Source organism: Balearica regulorum, chromosome 27 (genome assembly GCF_011004875.1).
Source record: "Balearica regulorum gibbericeps isolate bBalReg1 chromosome 27, bBalReg1.pri, whole genome shotgun sequence".
Lineage (NCBI taxonomy): Eukaryota > Metazoa > Chordata > Aves > Gruiformes > Gruidae > Balearica > Balearica regulorum.
The window spans coordinates 3,600,376-3,621,948 of NC_046210.1; the positions used below are offsets into that span (position 1 = coordinate 3,600,376).

At 68.9% G+C, this 21,573-nt stretch overlaps 2 protein-coding genes across 7 annotated transcripts; both read right to left on the reverse strand.

Annotated features, from left to right (window-relative positions):
* Positions 1-1,764: 1,764 nt before the first annotated feature.
* On the reverse strand, positions 1,765-14,819 carry HR (HR lysine demethylase and nuclear receptor corepressor). 5 transcript variants are annotated; one of them, XM_075736679.1, is made up of 19 exons: positions 14,541-14,819; positions 7,995-8,846; positions 6,432-7,284; positions 5,801-5,987; positions 5,347-5,576; positions 5,120-5,269; positions 4,943-5,029; positions 4,738-4,859; positions 4,470-4,572; positions 4,145-4,308; positions 3,798-4,022; positions 3,524-3,695; positions 3,337-3,406; positions 3,022-3,152; positions 2,814-2,933; positions 2,596-2,735; positions 2,354-2,521; positions 2,112-2,231; positions 1,765-2,014 (listed from the first exon to the last, which is right to left on the reverse strand). In XM_075736679.1, the coding sequence occupies exons 2-19, from the start codon at positions 8,793-8,795 to the stop codon at positions 1,952-1,954; spliced, it is 3,906 nt and encodes a 1,301-aa protein (XP_075592794.1). In that variant the 5' UTR covers positions 8,796-8,846; positions 14,541-14,819; the 3' UTR covers positions 1,765-1,951. The 5 variants fall into 5 exon arrangements, with proteins under 5 accessions (XP_075592794.1, XP_075592795.1, XP_075592797.1 ...); XM_075736680.1 differs by lacking the exon at positions 14,541-14,819 and adding an exon at positions 13,603-13,933; XM_075736682.1 differs by lacking the exon at positions 14,541-14,819 and adding an exon at positions 13,596-13,933.
* A 3,117-nt stretch (positions 14,820-17,936) lies between these two features.
* On the reverse strand, positions 17,937-21,262 carry REEP4 (receptor accessory protein 4). 2 transcript variants are annotated; one of them, XM_075736513.1, is made up of 8 exons: positions 21,137-21,262; positions 20,018-20,090; positions 19,869-19,945; positions 19,587-19,707; positions 19,322-19,435; positions 18,956-19,088; positions 18,682-18,851; positions 17,937-18,603 (listed from the first exon to the last, which is right to left on the reverse strand). In XM_075736513.1, the coding sequence occupies exons 1-8, from the start codon at positions 21,166-21,168 to the stop codon at positions 18,538-18,540; spliced, it is 786 nt and encodes a 261-aa protein (XP_075592628.1). In that variant the 5' UTR covers positions 21,169-21,262; the 3' UTR covers positions 17,937-18,537. The 2 variants fall into 2 exon arrangements, with proteins under 2 accessions (XP_075592628.1, XP_075592629.1); XM_075736514.1 differs by lacking the exon at positions 21,137-21,262 and adding an exon at positions 20,308-20,831.
* Between the last annotated feature and the right edge of the window lie 311 nt (positions 21,263-21,573).

Here is a 21,573-nt window from a genome sequence, read left to right on the forward strand (position 1 = left end):
CGTGCCGATTGCACCGGGCTGATTGCACCGTCCGAATTGCACGGTTCGGACTGCACGGTGCCCGTTGCACGACGCTAATTGCACGGTGCCCATTGCAGGGTGCTAATTGCACGACGCTAATTGCATTGTGCCCCTTGCACGGTGCATGGCCTGCGCTGCACAGCCCCTGGGCCGTCTCCTGCAGCGCACCATACCTGTTGCACGGTGCCCGTTGCACGGTACTAATTGCACGGTGCCCATTGCACGACGCTAATTGCACGGTGCCCATTGCACGACGCTAATTGCACGGTGCCCATTGCACGATGCCCATTGCATGGTGCCCATTGCACGATGCCCATTGCATGGTGCTAATTGCACGGTGCCCATTGCACGGTGCCCATTGCACGACGCTAATTGCACGGTGCCCATTGCACAGTTCTAATTGCACAGTGCCCATTGCACGGTGCCCATTGCAGGGTGCTAATTGCACGGCACTAATTGCACGGTGCCCATTGCACGATGCTAATTGCACAGTGCCCATTACAGGGTGCCCATTGCACGATGCTAATTGCACGGTGCCCATTGCACGGTGCTAATTGCACGACGCTAATTGCACGGTGCCCATTGCAGGGTGCTAATTGCACGACGCTAATTGCACGGTGCCCATTGCAGGGTGCATGGCCTGCGCTGCACAGCCCCTGGGCCATCTCCTGCAGCACACCATACCTGTTGCACGGTGCCCGTTGCACGGTACTAATTGCACGGTGCCCATTGCATGGTGCCCATTGCACGACGCTAATTGCACGGTGCCCATTGCACGGTGCCCATTGCACGACGCTAATTGCACGGTGCCCATTGCACAGTTCTAATTGCACAGTGCCCATTGCACGGTGCCCATTGCAGGGTGCTAATTGCACGGTGCCCATTGCACGGTGCTAATTGCACGACGCTAATTGCACGGTGCCCATTGCAGGGTGCATGGCCTGCGCTGCACAGCCCCTGGGCCGTCTCCTGCAGCGCACCATACCTGTTGCACGGTGCCCGTTGCACGGTGCTAATTGCACGGTGCCCATTGCACGGTGCCCATTGCAGGGTGCTAATTGCACGGTGCCCATTGCAGGGTGCTAATTGCACGATGCTAATTGCACGGTGCCCATTGCACGGTGCTAATTGCACGATGCTAATTGCACGGTGCCCATTGCAGGGTGCATGGCCTGCGCTGCACAGCCCCTGGGCCGTCTCCTGCAGCGCAGCGTGGCTCCGTGCGGTGCATGGCACAGCGCAGGGTGCGTGTCGCGTGCGGGGACGGAGGCCCCGGGCATGGTCCGTGGGGCACCGTGCATGGGGTCAGCCCGTTTTCCCCCCCCCCCGTTATCGTTAGGGCAGCTCCAGGCAATGGTGCTGGGCAGGGCAGAGCGATTCCCCGGCGCTCGGAGCACAGTGCTGCAGGGCCGGGGCTGTTTCTGCCCTTGGGCCGGGCCTTGGGGCCGGTTGCTTTCCCGCAGCAGGGCAGGATGGAGCCGCACCCTGGGACTCTGAACCTCTGGGCAGCAACGAGCCACGATCTCCAGATGTTTTCCAGTTCTCTGTGAGGCAGCCAGCACAGAGACCGTGCCCAAACTCATCTCACCAGTGGCCTCGGCCAGTCACCAAGGGCTGGGAGCACCCCATGCCACCAGGGCACAGCGCCAGACCCTGGATCTGCCACCCCACCCCGTCCCCAGGCCACCGGGGCAATCCTGACCGTGGGGACGATGCCGCGTGGGAGGGAGACGCCGAAGCGGGTGCTGATGGTGCCGGCGGCCCCGGCACGCTGCAGACACTTTATTCCCCAGCTGCCCCGCTCCAGCCCCGAGCCTCCCCGGGCGATCGTGGAGCAAAGCATCAAGCGAGAGGTGCCGTGGCCGTGGCCGTGGCCATGGCCGGCAGCGCTGGCTTTGTTGGAGCATCCTCCCCGTGTGCCGTAGCCACCTCACTTGCATCCCCGCAGCACTCCCACGGCCTCCCGCACAGCGGAGAAGATCATGCCGTCCAGCTACAAGGGTGCAAAGAGGGGGTCAGCACCACACACCCTGCACTAGGACATGCCCCCCCCCCCCCCAGAGCACCCAAACCACCACCCACCCACCCACCTGGGCGCGGAGCTGGCGTGCAGCCCCGGCAGGATGGGTGCTGCGGTCCCAGAGACGGGCGGCGTTCTCCGGCGAGAGGAACTGCTGCTCCACGCTGATGGTACCGGTGAGGGTCTGCACCTGCCCATGGCACGGCGGCATCAGGGGCCGGGGCTCGGCGCCGTGCCTCAGTTTCCCCAGAGAGCTCTGGCACAGCGGTACCCCGAATAGCTGCCCCTGGGGGGTTGTGCAAAGCTGCCTACCTGGTAGGGAGCCCCGGCAGGGACCAGCACCGCGTCCCCCAGGAACTGGAGGAGGGTCCAGCCGCTCACCCCACACTCCTCCCGCAGCCGCCTCCGCAGCGAGAGGTCCAGGTAGCGGCCGGGGGAGTCCGCCGCAGCCGCCCCCTCCTGCCCTTGGTCCTCGTACGCCTGGGGAGGGGGGGGGTGAGTGGAGCCGGGGGCCGGAGGGGGCCGGGGCTGCACCGGGGGGTGATGGCACCCACCTTCTGCAAGAAGTCCCGGATACGGCCAGCATCCTCGGTGCGGAAGATGTGCCACAGGGCGCCGGGCCGGCTGCCGGCATCCCAGAGCCGCTCCTTCAGCGGCGCATCCATGCCATCGGCATCGGCTTGCAGGAGCAGGTCTGCGGGCAGAATGGCGCTCAGGGGGGGCTGGGGTGGGGGGCTGGGATGGGGTGACCCCCTCCACGCTCCCACCTTACCCTGCCGTGCCGCCGGCCGCTCCGGCAGCCACGCTGCGGCGTGCACCAGGACGCTGATGGAGTCGGCTGCTTCCACCGTCAGGTTTTTGGTCCCAATGGTCCGGTCCTGGGGATGCACGGCTGCAAGCGGGAGCGGGGTGGTGGGTGAGGGGCGAGCATCGTCATGGGTGGGGGGGAGCCCAGCTTGCTCCCCACCCCGGGCACTCACCATAAGCCACGCAGACGCGCGGGCGCAGCCAGCGCCGGCCCCGCTGGCCCCGCAGGTAGGCAGCCAGGTTGAGGCGGCCGGCGGACCCGCAGTACTCCGGCAGCGGCAGGCTGGCGCTCAGGTTGGCGGCCCTGCGGCACAGGCGTGGTGCTGGAGACCGGGGCACCGGGGTACCGGCGCTGGCAGAGACGCTCCCAATGCCCCCCAGCCCTGCTCGCTGCATCCCACGCCGGGCTGCGTCCCCAGCTGGCGAGGGGAGGGGGCACTGGGCTGCCAGGTGGGGAACAACCCGGCGGAGCCTCTGCCATCACCTACCGGCACAGCTCCATGTCCCCAAAGCCACTCTCCAGCTTCAGCAGGTCCCCACCGCCCCGCTCCGGGGATGCTGCAGAACGGAGCGTGGCGTCACACACGGGGACGCTGGCGTCGTGCGGGCTGGCTCGCCCTCCCCCTTACACCCCAGAATCGCACTTGAGACCCCACAAACTCATTGCACGCTTACCCACGCTGGCAGCGAAGCCGTCCCAAAACTCCTGGCTGCTCATCCTGACACGGCTCGCCGGTGCCCGCAGGTTCACCACCTCCACCGCCTGCTCCCCCCCAGCCGGGCGGAAGGACTCCGGTCCCCACAGCCGCCCCTCCAGCCTCTTCTGCAGCCCTGAAACAAGGACGGGCTGCCGGGGCAGCCGGGGCTCAGCAGGGCCCGGGGGGAGCGGGGCGGAGGGGGGGGTGTCCACGGTGCCGCCACGCATCCCTGGGGTGGGGGGGGGGCTCACCTGGCCCCGCCGCCAGTGCTCCTGGAAGAGCTTGTAGTTGCTGGCGTGGCCGGGGTCGTGCAGCCAGAGCAGCCCGCTGGATGCCAGGACGCAGTGGGAGGTGGGGGGGCCGGGGGGCCGGGGGGAACTGGGGGGGCTCAGCTCGCCCCCCGCCTGCCTCTCCTGGATTTTCCTCTCCACCACACGGGCGATGATGCTGTCCAGGATGCTGGTCAGGCGGTTGTCCTAGAGTGGTGGCGGGGGTGGGACACAAGCTCCATCAGCCCACCCTGGCCGCCCCAGCCCTGTCGAGGGGTGGGGGTGGGGGGCAGCACGGGGCAGGTTGTCCTGCCCACCCCGGGACTCACGCTGGGCAAGGCGGGCGAGACGGGGGCGAAGGCCATGCGCACCCCGTCCTGCCCCAGGCACAGCTTGACGGCGGTGGAGGCGAGGAGGTCGCAGAGGGTGGCGGTCTGCACGGCCCCCCGGGGGGGCGGCTGCCCCAGCGATGGTGGCCCCCCCTCAGGGCTCTCTGCTTGGGGGGAGAAAGGGGTCAGGGGCTGCCCATGCCCTCCTCCTCCTCTCGCCCCCCCCACCCAGCACCCCGTAGGGGATGCGGTGCAGCATCCCTGACCCCCCCCTGCCCCTGGAGCAGGACTGTCCCCGCAACGGGGGGGCTGCAGCCAGCCCTACCTTCCTTGATGGGCCGGGAGGTGTCAGCTTGGCCATCGCTGCTGGGCGGCAGGGTGGGCACCAGGGTGGGCACCAGGGTGGGCACCACGGCCCCCGGCGGCTCCTGAAACAGCCCGGTCCATGCGGCCATCCGTAGGGAAGCCACATCCCCGTCCCCAGGGCTGGTCCCCTCCCCAGCATCACGCACACACCACCCCCCCGGCACCCTTTTGCAGGGGTCAGGGTGCAAATCACACCCCCCCCCCCCAAATCCGCAGCCCCCCTGTACCTGCCTGCTTCCCGGGGGCTCCGCTGGGCTCTGCTCCGCAGCCCCCTCCCCGCAGGGACAGTGCGACTCGATCCCGAACTTGGCCCGGACCTCGTGCAGGAGCTTCCAGAGCCGGGTCAGGACTGGGGACAGATGGGGACAGGAGGGTCAGCCCCGGGCAGTGGGTGGGGGGGGGCGGTGCTGGGTCCAGGGGGGACACACTCACCACAGGTGGGGACAAACTGCGTGGGGACGAGGGACGTGACGTGGTGGTCTTGGCTGGGGATGCACTCGGGCAGCCGTGCCGGACCCTCTGCATCAGAGAGAGGGTGCGTTTGTCCCCACCAAGCCCCCGTGGGGCTGACACCCCCCTTGCAACGCACCCTCCCCCCCATCCCCGTACCATGGCCATCAGCCTCCCGTCTGATGCGGTGGCAGTTGGGGCACAGCTGGAAGCCACATCTGACGCAGCTCCAGTGGGAGTTGAAGAAGCCACGCTGGCAGGCGTCGCAGAGCTGGGGGGCTCCTTCCCCCCGCCTCCAGGCCGTCACCCCTGCGGGAAACACAGCCCTCAGCCTCCCCAGTGCCCCCCGTGACACCCCCCCCCCCCCCACCCCGGTCCCCGCTTACCCTCGGGCCCACTGGGGACTCCCCGCCACGTGTCCCTGTCCCTGCAGACGGCCTCGCAGAAGGGGTCCCCCAGGACCCCCAGCAGGTACTTGGCCAGGCAGAGGCTGCTGCCCGCGCTCCTGCTCCCCCGCTCGGGGCCGGCTGCCTCCAGCCGCAGCATCTCCCCCTCCGCCTCCCCCAGGGTGCAGAAGCCGTCGACGCTCAGCTCCCTGCCGTCCCCGAAGGCAAACCTGCGGGAGAGAGGGGACGGGAGGGGATGCTCTGAAGTGGGGTGACTGGAGAGGGTGATCTAAAGTGGGGTGATGAGACAGGATGCTCAAAAGCGGGGTGACAGGAGGCGATGCTCTAAAGTGGGGTGAGGGGAGGGGATGCTCCATGCATCCTGACATGAGCCCCTGGGACCACCCCCCCGCCCTGGGCAGGGCTGTGAGCTCTCCAGGAGCCCCGGGCTCACCTGCGGAAGTGCAGCAGCCTGCAAGTGCTCTCAGGGGATTCCTCATCCTCCTCCTCGCCTTTGGGGTCCCCCACGGCCCGGGCAGCGCAGGTACAGCACCGCGGGATGCTCTCGGGCAGGGCAGTGCAGGGCACGCTCTGCAGGCACCATGGCTCCCGCAGTACCGGGCTGGCACGGCTTGGCGGGTCTGGGGGAGACAGGAGGGGCTTTGGGACACCGGGCATGGGGACACACCAGCCGGGAGGGACCGGGATGCCACGGCGGGGGCTGGAAATTGGGCCAGAAAGTAGGGCTGGAAAGTAGGGCTGGAGATCTGCAGAGGTCAGAGCTGACATGCCAGCACCTCCCCAAGGAGGGCTCCGACCCAGCGATGGCACTTGGCTCCCACCCCCCAGACATCACCCCCGAGGATGCTGCGCTGCCCCATGGGGCATTTCTATAAAACCCCACCCTGGTTGTCGCTGCCAGACCCAGCCATGCCGGGAAAAACCCCAAGCGCAGCAGGTTTCCCAGCCCTCGCGTGTCCACGGTTCGTGTTGTGGGTGCTGGGAACAGGGATGCAAAACTTCCCTGGGGACCGGGTGCTGCCACCACCCTCTCCCCAGCCCCACCGTGCACCCCCCAAACTTACCTCCCTCTCCCAGCTCCATCCTCCTCTCCGGGTCCCCTCCGCTCTCCGTGCCGTCACCGGGGCACGCCGCAGTCATGCGCTCGGTGGCCTTCGCACCCCGCTTGGCCAGCCCGACACCCTGGGGTCCGTTGGCGATGCCGTGCGGGCGCTTGCCCGAGCGCGTGCCCTCACCGGCTGACTCGGGGCCACCGTCCCGCCGGGGCACCTTGCAGCGCGGCAGCGACTGCTCCGAGTGCCGCGTCAGCCAGGTCTTCTTCAGCTTGGTGTGGTTGCTGGGTGGGCACGGGAAATGGCTCCCAGGGATGCCCAGGGTGGGCTCGAAGGGGCCAAGCGTCCCGCAGCCCACCCCTGGGCACCCATCGCAGCTCGGCGCGGTGCAGAGGCAAGCTGGCGGCGGCTCCGGCTTGGCAAGGACCTGTGGGTAGTGCCCGTCTGTGAGTGGAGGCGATGGGTTGGGCTCCCCCGGTCCCGGTGGTGAGCCAGGCTGGAGGCTTTGGTATGCCAGGCGCTCATCTTTGGGCTCGGAGGGCTGGCCTGGCCCCGGTTCCGGGGGGAAATCGGCAGAGTGGGGCCGCACGCCCGCCCAGGGGTCCCCGCAGCCCCCCGCTGCACCGGGCTGCAGGAGGAAGATGGGGTGGCTGGAGCTGGGGGGAGGCGTGCGGGCATGGGGAGCGGGCACCCCCGAGGTGCCCCCCACTCGGCCATCCCTCCACGGGGCTCCCGGCAGCGCCGGCACCGCTGGCTCCCCCTCCCCTTCTCCGTCCTGCCCTGCCTGGCCCTTGCCCAGCAGCTGCGACGGCGCTTGGTCCTTGGCCGGGGGGTGGAAGCCAGGCTCTTTCTTCGGGTAAAATTCCTGGAGGGGAGCAGAGGGGCTGTCAAGGCTGGTGTCACCCCAGACGTGGGTCCCCATCCCTGCCTCTGTCACCCACAGTGACGGGGAGCATCCTGTGGCCCTGCCTCAGTTTCCCCCCTCCACCCTCCCGAGCTGGGCAGCTGCCCGGTGCTTCCCAGCTCCAGGTGGCCGAGCCGGTGGGGTGCCCGCGTTGCCCCCGGCCGCGTGGGAAAGGAATGGGGAGCCGCAGCGGCGCAGGGTGCGATGGGCACACCCACGGGCTGGCGGCTCTGCCTCTCGCCGCCTCCGTGCCGCAGCTCCTGCCGCCATGACTCAGCCACGGGGCTTGCATCACGCCACGGGGCCACCACGGCGAGGAGAGCAGCATCGCTTCAGTGGCGCATTGTCCCATCCCTCGGGGGGCTGGGAACCCCCCCGGCCACTGCGCTGCCACCCTGCCGAGCCGCAGGAGCGAGCGGGGGGCTGCATCCCACTCGGGGGGCCACTGACACCGGGTGCAGCCCGGCCCTGCCCTCGGCGCGGGTGCCAGCATCGCCTTTCGCAACCCGCCGCTCCCAGCCGGGTTCAGCCGAGGCTGGAGCCCGTCGTCACCCAGGGGAGCCGGGGTGCAGCCGAGCCCTGAGCATCCCCGCTCCGGAGCCAGGCTGTGGCAGCTAGAGCCGTGCCACCATCGGAGCCGGGCGCCGGCGCGGCCGTCCAGGGCTGCCTACCTTGTTCCCTGAGCTGGAGCAGTCATTGAAGGGGGCCAGAGCCGCCTTGCACCTCGGTGGGAACCCCAGGTAGAGGGGCTGGCCCCAGGCAGGCGAGTAGGAGCCCAGGCGCCAGTCTGCGCCGGCAAAGCACCCGTCGCCCATCACCCCCGGTCCCTCCGGTCCGCTGCCAAACGGGGGGTCAGCCGGGGGTCCGGTGGGCAGCAGCGAGGACAGGAGGAAGGGGCTGTGCTTGGCCTCTACGAGGAAGGGGCAGTGGCAGAAAGCTGGTGGGTCTCCGGCCCCATCCCCTGCAGCGGCGCGGGGCTTGCCGGTGGTGCCGGGGCGCTGGCTATCCAGCCCAGGGAAGGGCAGGGGGTAGCGGTGGTACGCGTGGCTGTAGAGGGCCAGGGGGGCCAGCACGGCCTCAGCCCACCGTGGCCCCGGGCGCTCCTTGCAGGGCTCAGCCCAGCCCGCCTTGGGCTGCCCGTTCCTGGGCAGCAGCAGCGACGGGAGCTCGGCTCCATCCTTGGGGCGGCACAGGGCGTCCCGCAGGCACGGTGGGGCCGGTGGGTAGGGGCAGCCCAGCCGGCTGCTGGCGAGCTCCCGGCCTGGCCCCGAGCATCCATCAGAGCCCCTCCAGGGACACCCCTTCTCCGTGCCGCAGCTCAGCTTGCCAGGCTCCTGGTAGCCCGGGAGTCCCAGCTCGGCGGCGGCGCTCCGGGGCAGGACCACCTCACTGCTCTCCCGGGTGTCCTGCGTTGTGTCCTCGGCTCTCCTCCACCTCAGTGGGGTGTCCCCCATCCTTGAGTTGCTGGCCATGCCGTTCTGCCGCTCATGTGGTGCTCAGCGCCGTCCCAGGCTGGCCGGACCCTGCGGGCAGGGAGCGGGGCATCAGTGGGGTACGCCGCACCGCACCGAACCCTGCCCGAACGCTGCCGGGGCTGCCGTGCGTGGGTTGCAATGGGGGGAAACTGAGGCACGGGGACGGTGGGGTTTGGTGCTGGGGGGGTGCTGCTTTCAATCCCCCGGCTCCATCCTCCCGTGCTAGATGGGAGGCTGCCCGGTACGGTGAGGGGATCCCAGGCTCCCGTGCCCCACGGTATCCGGTGGGATGCACGATCTGGGAGGGCACGTGGCTGGAGCGCGGGTCCCCACCCTGTCCCGTCCCTCCTGCGCCCAGCCCGGCGGGGCTGGCGGCCGGGACGCACCTCGCGCCCACCCGTCCCTCCGCGCCCAGCCTGGCCCCGCGCCCGGCCGCTGGCACCCAGCGTGGGGAGGCCTTGCCCCGCGCAGGTATTCGCCTCCGGCCAGGGCTGGGCTGCGCTTCGCAGGAGGGCTTGAAGCAAAGGGGGAGCGTGCAGCTCCCAGAGGCCCCTCCTGGTAGAAACGCCTGGGGAGATTTGCTGAATTAACACTCCTCCAGGACCCAGGCCACACGCAGATGTGGGGTTCAGAGCCGGTCCTCGCAGCGGCTGGCAATCGCATCCCTTCCCAGCGGAGCCAACGCCACCCCGTGCCCAGCGGCTGGAGGAGCCGATGGGGACGGGCACGGGGTCACTCGGCTCCGAGCCACCGCTGCAGAATTGCAGCCCTGCTCCGGGGTGGGACAAGGCTGCCTCGACGGCCGGGCTGGTGGCCAGGATGGGGACCGGAGCATGGGACAGGAGCGTGTGTCCCCAGAGCTGCCCGTCCCCGTCATATCCCCTGCCCAGGGGACATTAGTCCCCGTTCCCACACTGCTGCCCAAGCCCCTGCTCGGGAAGCGCCCTGGGGCACCCAGCACAAGCACCCTGGGCACACCCACCCCATCCCTCCGGGCCGTGGGACCCAGCCGGGCTCTCCCATCCAGCCCCGCACCGGGAAGATGCTCCCGGCACACAGCTCCCTCCCGGTGCCCCAAGGCTGCCCCACCACACGCCGTCCCCCCGGGTCCCCCCCAGCTCCCCTGGGCTCACCGGGGTGGAGTTATCCCCTGCCCTCCATCCCATCCAGAGCACAAGAAGCCAGCCCCGCAGCTCGGTGAGCATCCCCGCTGTCCCACAGCACAGCCAGCTACCTGGAGGGTCCATCGGGGACCCCGCTGCCCCCCCTGCGGCGGCAAGGACGAGCAGGCGTCTCCGCCGGCAGCACCGAGTTCCAGAGAGGCGAAGCCGGGCGGGAGCACCTAGACCCACAGGCTGAAGGGGTCCGGCTCCGGGATCTGGAGGAGGCAGAAAGCCGCCCGGGTGGCTCTGGGGACGTTCTTCTCCGAATGCTGGAGCTGGAGTTTTTGATCCATTGGCCTGGGGGGCTCCGTGCTCTTCCTGCCTATCGTCCTGCGAGCAGGGGGTCCTGGCGTGCTGGGGGGGGGGTCAGGGAGAGGGGCACCCGGGGGAGCGGCGGCGGCGGCGGCGAGTGGGACCTTCCCCCGGCTCTAGGCAGCCTTGAGCATCTTGGAGCGAGCGATGGGAGGATGAGGCGGCGGTGGCGGCTCTGCTCCCTGCGAGCGTGCAGCCTCCGCCGGCTCCGGCAGCGACTGGGCGGGCGGGTGAGCTGCCGGGGTTGCTGACGCCCGGGAACCGGCGCGGTGCCGGCAGTGCCACCCAGCCCCGGGGGCACCGGCGCAGGCAGCGGCGGCTGTGCCAAGGCGGGCAGGTGTGCTCTGCCCCGCACGAAGAAAGCGCCTTTTGTTCGGCAACGCGGTCGAGCCGCCCCGTTGCTGATGAAAGACTCCGACCATCCGCTCCAGGTGGAATTGGAACGGGAGAAATGCCGGGATGGGCCGAGCGCCCCAGCCCTGGTGCCGGGGGGCTGGTGGTGGCATGCCCGGCATGGAGCATGTGGCCACCCCAAGGGCTGGGGGTCCCGGGGGCTCACGACCCCTCCAGTTTTGCCCGAATTGTAAGGATCTGGCCTCAACCCATGCTGCCACTTTGCCTGTGCGACAGTCCAGGGTCACCCTGTCTCCCCGACGAGCCTTGTCCCCCTGCGCCATCCCTGCTCCAGCTGCCTGGGATGAAGGCAGAGCTCCTTTTCCTCCCCTCCTGCCTGCAGAGCCCACAAAGCCGGGCGGGACGGGCAGGGTGTGATCCAACGGGTGCCGAGGCGCCAACAGGGAGCACAAGGCTGCTCCGATAGCATCCTGATGCTGCTGACCTGGGGCCACCGAAGCCCCTGCCCCGCAGCCCACCGGGCTTGCACACATCCCAGCCGTGCCCTGCAGCCCACCGGGTGAGAGCCCACCCGGGGCCCGTCATCCTGCCGCTGCTCACACAGCATCCCCCCCCCCCAGCACCAGTACCTCCCAGCAGCAAGCCACACCGACCCCAAACCCACCAGCTCCCACCACCCCTTTGCCCGCTCTCGGGGGTGATGTTCCAGCCGGGTGCACGGGGCAGCGGTCCCAGGGGAGCGGGTCGAGCGGGTCACCCGGGTGGGCACTCCATTTCTGGGCTGGCGGCGAGGGACCAGGGGGGTGGCTGATGCCAGCAGCGCCGGGTGGGTTTATGTAACGTGCGTGTGTCCCAGGGACACCCTGCGCGCAGCTCGCACACCTTACATAAACCACAGCCGCTCCGCACAGCCTCCCCCGGCACGGCACAGCTCGGCACGGCATGGCACGGCACCCGGGGGCTGGCGGGGCCGGGGGTGCGGGGCAAAGGGGTGAAGGCAGGCCACGGCCCGCGTGAGCCGAGCAGCGTGATTAACATCAGACCACGGGCTTCGTTACAGCTCAGCAGCTGCCGTGCGGTCTGGCCCCGCTGGGAGCGAGGAGCCACACTTAACCCTTGCTGGCCAGGGCACGGCCGTGGCTCTGGGCTCCAGGTGTCCCCAGAGTCCCTTTGCAATGCCAGCGGGTGTCCGTCACCCCCCATCCCGCCTCCAGCGTGGGTGAGCCATGACGGGACCCCCTCACTGCGGACAGGAGGGTTCAGGGGGCCACGGGGCCCGACTGCTGCTCGCTGCACCCGCTGGGTGCCAGGGAATAGGGAGGGGACCCAGACAGGGCTCCAGGCGTGGGTGAGCCCGCACCTTCCTGCGATGAGAAGGTGCTGAAAGAGACACTCTCTTCCCGTTCCCTCCCTCCGCTCCCCAGGGATGATGGCTCCGGCGGGGCTGGGGGGGGAGCTGGCAGCCGGGAGGGAGCCCGGGAAGGGTCTGCGGCATCCTGGCACGGCCGGCTGGGTCGGCGGATGCCCACAGCCATCGGGACCGTTGCGGCAGTGCCGAGGGAGCAACCGAGGAGGGGTCGGGTGGGGAGGGGGATGGAGACGCCATCCTGATGCTGGCAAGCCCCAAGGACGGGGGCTGTGAGCAGCCCTTGCTGGACAAGGCAAAGAGCTCGGGGGGGGGGATGGATGCTGGAGGGACAGGAGGGAATTTCCCACCCTGCACTGGGGCAGCATCTCTGGAGCTGCGCCCTCCCTGCGCTCCGCTGTCCCTGCTGCCCTCGGCTGCTCCTTCTGTGCCAGGGAGCCCGAAGCCCTCACGCAGCCTTCCCGGGGCCAGCGCAGCCGGCAAGCTCTTCTGGGGCTTGGCCACCATCCCGCCCCATCCCCAGGAGCGGGCTCCGTGCCTGCCTCCAGCGGCACAGCGGCTTCGGCCGGAGTCCCCCCGCTCCCTGCCTGTCCCGGCACAACCCATGGAGGGTCCCCCAGGGCAATGCGGGGGGGTCTGGGCTGGGCTTGATTTTTGCCAGCTCAGGCTTTGCTGGGAGAGAACCCCCCCGGGGGGGGGGAGCTCTGCCTTGGTGGCTTGGCACAGCCAGCGCCAGAGCTCCAATCTCCCTGTTTTTTCCCTTAAATCAGAGGGCGAGCAGAGGGACTGCGAACACCCACGAGCCAAGCGCTGGCCGGAGAGTTGCCGCGGGAGGCCGGAAGCACCCGAATTAGAAAGCTTGGCATCCCTGCCCCGCTCGACGCCAGAGGATGGGGAGACACGCTGTGAGGACGCGGGGTGGAGGGACACTGTCCCCGCGGTGTCCCCTGGGACCATGGGGGGATGCGTGGCTGTGCAGGGCTGGGGGGTCCTGAGATGCTCCAGCATTGGGGAGGGGGACGGACGGGGGCCCCGCTGCAAAAGGCTCACTGGTACCCCAACAGCCCCTCTCAGCACCGATGCTCCAGCAGCGCAGGCAGCTGAGGACCCTGCCAGCCCTCGCCCGGTGCCCACGTCCCCTGCCCGGGTCAGCTCCAGGCACCCTGGGGAAGGGCCCTGCACCCCCCGGACCCACAAGCCACCTCTGGCTGGGAGCACAGCCAGAAATCCAACCTTTGTCTCATGCAAAATGGACTCAATGTGCCCCCTCTCCAGCTTGCCCAGAGCCCCCTCCAGCTCCCTCTGCATCCACAGAGCCCCAGTTCTTCCTCCTCCTCCTCCTCCTCTTCCTTTTCCTCCTCCTCCTTCCTCCTCCTCCCAGCCCCGGCACTGAGCCCGGCACGCACCTACCTGCCTCCACCGTGGCGCAGGTGAGGAAGACGAGGGCACGGGTAGAAGAAGAAGGCAGCCCCGTTCCCCCCCCCCCCTCGCCCAGCACCAGGCGTGATGGCCGCGAGAGCTTTCGCTAATCTGCACCCGGTGCTTAAAAAAAAAAAAAAAAAAAAAAAAAAAAAAAACCAGAAAGAAAAAAAAAAAACCCACGTCAAACCTTCAGGAGTCTGGAGGCTGCGGCGGAGCGGAGGGCACGGGAGGACACTCACTCCCACACGAGCAGCTTTCTGGGAATTAGGGCCACAGCCCAACTGCTCTGGCAGCCTGCGCTCCCCTCCAGCCCTGGCTGCCGGTACGGCGTGGCCTGGGCAGCCACCCCGCCGGTACGGCCCCACCGCCGCAGGGTCGGACGCTGCTCCCGGCCCTAATCTCCCGCTTTCCCCTGGGGAGGTGAGTAAGCATCGCTAATCCCGCTCGCTTCGCTGCTGGGGAGAGACGAGCCGCTTTCCCCAGGCTGGGGGCTGCACCCGGACACCCCCTGCCCTTCCTGCCCCTCGCAGAGGGGAGGGCAGCACCCATCACCCCTTCCCCGGGCAGCCCTCGGATGCTGCGTGCCCTCAAGGTGAAGGCTGGGACAGGGCAAGGAGATGGAGGCGGCAAGGCGGCTTGTCCCCATCAGGAGGGACCGGCCGTGCAGAGGGGACCGGGGGACGTCGCAGCTGCCCGCAGCCCACCCACCTTTGCCGGTGTCCCCCGTGCCCACGGCTGCGTGCCAGCCCCACACACGGCGGGGGGATGCTCGGGGGGGGATGCGGGACCCGGTGCCGAATGGTGCTGGATGCTCCCTTCCCCGCATCCCTCCTTCCCATCCCGGGGGAGGACAGGCAGGACAAGATGTCCCGGCAAGCCCCAGTGCGGGGGCACAGTGCCCATCCTGTGCCACCCCCTCAGCTTCCCCCCACCCGGGACTCCTGTTTACCCAGCCCAACGCCAGCAACCGGCTTCAAATACCTTGATGTAATTAAAAGCTCACCCCCGGGGCCAAAGGCTTAGGATGGCAGCCAGGGACACGGCAACCCTCTGCCACCTGTACGCCGGAGAGGCAGGGCAGGCAGCTGCCTGCTGCCTGCTCACCCGGGTCCCGACAGCACCTACCTGGGAGCAGCGGGGGGCTCCTGCCCTCAGCCCGGGCCCCTCTTCTGTCCCCGCCGCCCTCCCGGAGCACCCTGCTGCCGGCCAGCCATGGTGATGGGCAGGCTGGCACCGGGCGGGCGGTGGGACAGCACGGCTCCTGGTGCGGGGAAAAGAGAGTCACAAACGACGGGCAGCCCCCTGCCCGCTCGCTGCCCGGCTCCTCCTGCCAGGGCAAGGCAATGCCTCGGTTTCCCTTAGTGCCCGCCGATGCTGCGTGGTCCCCAGAGTGTCATCCCTAAAATCCCTGGTGTCACGGCAGGGACGCGGCTCCAGCCCTGGGACACAGAGCCGGAATCGTCCTCGGTGCCCGCGCAGGCAGGGCCAGGCTGTGAACAGGGCTGGCTGGGGACAGACGGGTCCCCGGGGGGACAGGCGGCTGCGGGAGGGGGGGGAATGCAGCATTCCTTCAGTCCTGTCCTCCCACACTCCCGTCACCTCAAACGCCCCTTTCCCGGCCCCTCCTGCCACCGTGCTTCCCACCCGCCGTCCTCTTCCTCGCCATCCTCTTCCTCACCAGTGACGGCAGCCCGGGGGCAGGTGTGTGTTTGAGGACACGATGGGGGGGGGTGTGGGGTGTGTGTGTGTCAGGGAGGGGGGTGTGCAAGAGAGATGCCGTGTGTCCCCCAGCATGGGGCAGGAAGGTCTCACCTGCCCAGGGGTGACCGGGGGGGCTTTCAGCCCCTGCCCAGCCGAGCCCCCCCTGCCCGCAGGCAGCGTGCTGCCTGCAGCTCCACATCGCGCCTCCTTGCCCTCTGCGGCGGGAGGCAGCTGAAAGCTCCCGGGGCTGCCAGAAAAGAGGCTGCATTTAAACAACAGACATAATTATGCTTTTGATACCGTCTGCTAAAAATACAGCGCTGCGCCGCGCGGGGAGCCATGTGTGCGCGGCCTCACATGGCTCCTGCCTGGAACAGCTGACTCAGGCGGCAGGGACGGAGGGGGCTGGGGACGGGGAGGGGGGGAGCCCCGCGAGGCAGAGAACACCCAGACCCCCCGCTGCGGATGGGCCAGCCTGCAGGAGGGTGCTGCTCTGCTAGGGCCCCCCGAAACAGCTGGCTTGGGGAGACGAGGGCAGTCCCAGGGATGGCACCAGCATCCCCCCCGCCCCAACTCCAGAAGGGCAGGAGCCCCCGGGGGTTGGCGCAGTGGGGTGAAATGAGCTGGGAAAGGGGCAGGGAGGGAGGTGGGGGGGCTGCGGGAGCATGGTCAGGTCGCTCGGTGCCGCCAGCACGGGCTCGGGGGGCTCAGCTGGTACCCGGCGGCGGCAGCACAGGGGGATGCACGAGGATGCTGAGGGGTGGGTGCAGCGGGGCACTGGGGAGGGCACCCAGAGCGGCCAGCGGAGCCCCAGGGACGTCTGGCAGATCCCGTTAATGAGTAACGGCCCCTGCCGCCCTATGACCCGGTGCTCCCCGGGGAGGGAGCAGAACCAGCCACGGGGAGCAGGGCCAGGGCTGCCACCCCCCGCAACACCCGGCCATGGCAGCCCCCGAGCGCTGACCTTTGGCGGTGCCAAGGCACCGGCTCACGCCGTCTCCGGGCTGCTGCCCACCAGGAACGGGCAGTGCCTGTCCCAGGAGCACCAGCTGCCCGGGGTTTTAGCATCATGCTTCCCCAGAACACCAAAAGCATCCTCGTCCCGCTGGGAGAGGGGACACCCCTGCGTCACCCCGTCCCTCTGCCAGCTCTCAGGGATGCAGGCAGGAGAGCAGGGAAGCCCCGGGAGGGGAGCGGGCAGCTGGGGGCAGCGACCTGACCCTCGCTCCCACTAATGCCTTCCCAGCGGGGAAGCTGCTTACGGGGACGTGAGCCGCCCGGCTTACGTGACCTCCTGCAATCCCCGGGCACCGCAGGGGTACGCTTCACCCCGCTCTGGTGGGGACAGACTCTGCCCCGGGGTGTGACAGGGGGACCCCACAGCGGTACCAGCCGGGGCTCAGCCTGGTACCCCCTCCCCGGAGCAGACCGTTGCCACGGCCGGGCAAGCTCAGGTCAGCCACTTAATTGCCGGGCTGGGGCACTGCCAGCCGAGGGAGATTACGGCTTTGCTGACTGCAGCCTGGCACAGGCCCGCGAGCTGACACAGCTGGGATCAGCACTGGCACTGGAGGGGGCTGCCGCAGCCCCGGGGGGATGGGTTGCACCGCCCCGGGCAGCTTTTGTTCCCTCCTTGGGTTTCTCTCCCTGGGGAATATGCAGGAGATTTGCCAAAACAGAGGTCTGGTGCCAGGACTCCTGGTTTCTCTTTCCCAGCTCTATCTTAGAAGTTGCTGCTGCTTGTGCCTCAGTTTCCCCAAGCTGGGATACAGAGCTGCCCCTGCTGACCTCCCATCCTGGGGACGGACAATGCTCAGGCTCCAACGCTGCTGCCATCTCCCTCGCAGCGTGCCCCCAGCCTCCTCCCAGCCAGCCCTGGGGCCGGGTACCCCACCCCGGGGGGAGCCCCGCTACCCAGCTCAGCATCCCAGCACCGGTACCCAGGGCAGGCAGCCCCAGCGACCGCCCTGGGCTGTATCCTTGGAGGAACCGCACTCCCTAAGCAGCTTTAGGGGGATTACGGGCAGCCCCCTGGCCCTTGCGCTGTCCCCACCCAGCCTTCCTTCTCCGCTGCTTTAAGTAATCGTCTCTGAGACAGTTTTACTTGGCTAATCCAGCCACCTCCACCTAATCTGCTCCAACACCCCTGCCTGCCCCGGGCTGCCCCCCGGCCAGGCTCCGTGGGGGGATGGCTGCCTCCCCTGGGGGGGCTGCAGGCAGGGACACTCTCCCTGTCCTGGGAAGACCCCCCAAAGGCAGAAAGCAGCCAGGGGCTAAAAATAAAGCTGGCCTGAGGGGTGAGGGCAGGAAGGATTGGGAGCGAGGGGATTGATGCCAGAGAGCAGGGCACCGGGGGACAGGAGAAGCAACACAAGCAGCGTTGTCACCTTGTGCCACCCTGCCTGCCCCACAGAGCTTTGTGCCCCACGTCCTCCACCCGGGCAGGGGACAAGTCCCCGGGGGAAGGAGCAAAGGGAGCCGAGACCCCCCACCCGGGTGAGATCGGGGAGCCCCGGCAGGGAGAAGGCAGCTGCCCATGGTCGGGGCCGTCGGGACAAGCCAGGGCCGGTGGCCAGGACGGGGACGTCTGTCTGCAGCCCTGGCCACGTGCCGGGGACCCGGGTGTCCCAGTGGGGCCACAGCTGCTGCTGCCACGCCGTGGGGGACACGGCTACTGCAAGGAGGAGCTGAGGTGCATCCCTGCACCCCAGCACCCACCTCCCCGCACCCCCCCACAGCCCTGTGCACCCCCCGCAGGGTCCCACCCAGCCCCAGCTCTTGGGGAAGGGGACAGCGTTTAAGCAGAGGGGACAACTCTCCTTTCTGAAAGTCTGAAATAACATTTATTTTTCCATGTACAAAACCCCCTGTCTGGGAGGAAAGAACATTAAAAGCCACGTAGTGCCGGGCAGGGCACGGTCAGGCACCGGCGCCCCGGTTTCAAGTATGGGGGTGTCAGCCTGCAGCTGTGGGGGGGGCCCTGGCCAGGGACCGTGTCTTTGGCTTCAGGGGACATGTGGAACAAGGCACATCACCTCGCTGGTTTGCAGGGAAGAGGGGATGTGGGGAGTAAGGCATCACAGCAGCAGGAAAAGGGGGGCCCTGGCAGAGCCCAGTGTTTATGGAATGGGAGAAGGGGGTGGGGGCAGCCAGACCCCATGAGAGAGGTGCCCGCGCCGACCCGCAGCAGCGGGGTCTGGGAGGGGGCACGGCGGGGGGGGCAAGCTGCCCTCCCCTCCGCGAGGCGGCTGGAGGTGCACAGTGCAGCCGGGCAGGCGCAGAGGTCAGAGGAGGTATTTACAGTGTAAGGCAGGGGGGAGCCCCCTCCCCACGGCCGGGGACGCACGAACCGTGGCTCCCTCCTGGTGCTGCAGCAGCAAACTCATGTTAAGACTCCTGGCAGAAGGTTTTCCCGTGGCAGTTAGCTGTCCTGCTCCGACGGAGCCGCTTTCTTCCTGATCCGGCTGCGCAAGAGCCGGGAAGAGCCCTGGGCAGGGGGAGGGATGGGTCAGGTCCCCCTCGCCCCAGCCCAACACCACTGCACCCATCCCCCCCCCCACGGTACCTCTTTGACTGAGGTCTTCTTCCTCACCACCCGCAGGCTCTGGCTGCGGGAGAGGGGCTTGGGGTCCCGGTCGTAGGGCGAAGGCTCGGGCGAGACCTGCGAGTCCGACCACAGCTCCTCTTCCTCCGTCTCGCTCTCGTACTGCTCTCGTACTGCTGGCGTGCAGTAGGCTGGGGACGTAGGGGGGCACGCAACAGCTCCCGGCACAGCCCCCCCCCCCCCCACGGGCCTCGCTCGAGCCTCCCACCGCTGTTTCCCCCCGCCCCCAGCTCACCCAGCAGCTGCCGGCGGCTCTCCTGCTCCTCCAGGTACAGGGGGTCCTGGTAGTGCACGGGGGCCTCGTCGGGGATGGAGCGCAGGTCCTGCATGCTGAAGCTGCGGAGCCGCCCGGCCAGCGCGCCCTGGCTCTGGGAGGGGGGGCAGAAAGGATGGAAGTGAGCCCACAGGGCAAACCCCAAAGTACCGGGGCACCCGAACGTGGGGCCAGGCACCAACAGCCCAGGGTGATGCAATCCCACCGGGCAGGGCTCTGCACCCAGAGACCCCTCTCCCTGACACCCGTACCACCGGTGTCCCTCCTGGGGTCCCTGGGGCCGAAGCATCCTCGGGGAAGCAGAGCAGCCTGCCCCATTCCCGGTACCTTGGCGGCCGCCTGGACCGCGGCCGTGGCTGCCATGTTGAGGCCCCTCTTGCCGAAGCGCACCATCGTCTCGTAGCCACGCTCCCTGGCCTGGATGATGTACGTATCGATCTCCTGCAGAGACAACCGCGGCGGTCCTGAGCACGCACAGCACACATGTCCCCGAGCATGGCCAGCCCAGCGCTGGGAGCCCAGGGTCCTGCTGGGCAGGCTGAGCCCCCCCACCCAGGGCACACGGGACCCCCCAGGGCCAGGCAGCCCTCACCTTCTCCTTTCGGGACAGCGTGGGGTGCACGAATTTGCGGTAGAGCAGGCTGGCCCCCCGGGTGTAGGGGGAGAGCAGCCAGATGACGAAGGCCATCTTAATCTCGTAGTAGAAGGGAAACCTGCCAGAAAGGGGGAGAAGATGGGTGCGAGCAGATGCTGGGGGGGTCCAAGGGCACATCCTGCTCCCACGTAGGAGGCACGGTGCCCCTCACCCTAGCGTCAGGCCTGGAGACTTGGGTCTGCGTCCCCCGCAGCAGCAGCGCCCGCACACCAGCCTCACCAGGAGATGAGCAGGTCGGTGAAGGTCTCCGTGGCCATGAAGAGTGCAAAGACGATCCAGTACATCATCCAACGGACCTGCGGGGAGCGGGCGAGCGCGTCAGCCTGGGGCCGGAGCCTGGAAAGGAGCCGCCCGGGCACTTTACTCACATATTCCCGGATGTTTTTGGTCTTCACAGCCTTGTAGGAAGCGTAGGCAGGGTACAGCATCCCGAAGACCAGCCTGTAACGGAGCGGGGGGGTGAGGCAGACGGGCCACCCCGCGTAGAGCAGGAGTAGCAGGGAGTAGCAGAGCTGCCCGCCCCAGCGCCGCAGCTTGGCCTTGAGCCCCTCCAGCACCACGCCGGCCCCGGGGCCACCACGAAAAGGGACGGCACCAGCCCGGAGCTGCCGTGGAGAACCGGCCGTGAACATGGCGTCACTCCCACAAACTCGCCCACCTCCGCTGGGACCGGCCCGACCCGTCGAGGCGGCAGCGGGATGCGCGGCGCAGGCTCGGCACGGCAAAGCGGAGGCGACAAGCCTGCCGAACCCGGCCTGGAGAGGCTCAGCTCCCTCCGAAGGCAGGATCAGCCCTGCCAGCATCCCTGCCAGAATCTGCCTGCAAGAACGATGACCAGTGCCGGTGCCAACCTCCCCGCTGTCCCCGCAGCATGCGGGCGAGGTGCCATCCCCAGACACGCACCCCGTGGGCCGGTGACTCAGGCGCTGCCCACCCGGCTGCGGGGCACAGGCAGGGAAATCTCCTGCCTGCAGCCTGGCATCGCGCCTGCCTCCGCCCAGGCTCACCCCGACCACCTCCCGCACGGATCCCACCCGGGGCCGGGGCCGTGGGTGCCCCCCACACCTCCGTGCTGCCCACCCCGCAGCTGCGGGATCTCCCCGTCCCCACGGGGGGGTCCGCGGGCACGTTGGGCCACCGGCCACCCGGTCCAACCGGCCGCAGCGCGGGAACCGGGGAGGGGGTGGGGGGGGACGACAAGCGGGTTCGCCTGCTGGATGGCAAGGACCCGAGGGCAAACTCTCGCCCTCCCCCGGGACGGCCCCGGGACCGGGACACCGGCGCATTTCCCGGGGGGCGGCCCTGGGGGGGGGGGGGGGGGGTGTCTGCCCGTTAAACACGGACCCTGGGGCGGAGTCTCGGCTCAACTCCCGCGGGCACCCCCGCCCCGCAGCTCCACCCCCCCCCCCGGGGATGGGCACCCCCTTTCCCCCCGGGCACCCCCTTTCCCCCCGGGGACACCCCCCCCCACCCCAGCCCCCACTCACACAATCACCCGGCTGAGCATCCAGGACACCATGGTGCGGGCGGGCCCGTAGCCCCGGACCGGGCCGTGCAGCCCCGGGCGGGCAGATCCGCGCTGTGCCCGCCCCGCTCCCCGACACCCCCGGACCCCCCCCCCCCACCCCCGCGGCGGCGGCGGCGGCGGCCGGAAGCGAATGGAACAACTTGAATGTTGCAGCCACCGGTACTGCGCATGCGCGGTGATGGGGCCCACCGACCCCGCCACTCTTAAAAGGGCCGCGTCGACCCTTAAAAGGGCCGCGAAGGCTCTTAAAAGGGGCACAGCCCACAAGTGCAGCGGTGGGCCCCGGTCACCTTATATCTCTGCCCACCAAAACAGTCACTATTTTGTGCTATTATTATTCTTTTTTCAGCAGCAAGCAGGCAGAAAAGGGAAAGAAAGACCCTTTGCGTGATGCTG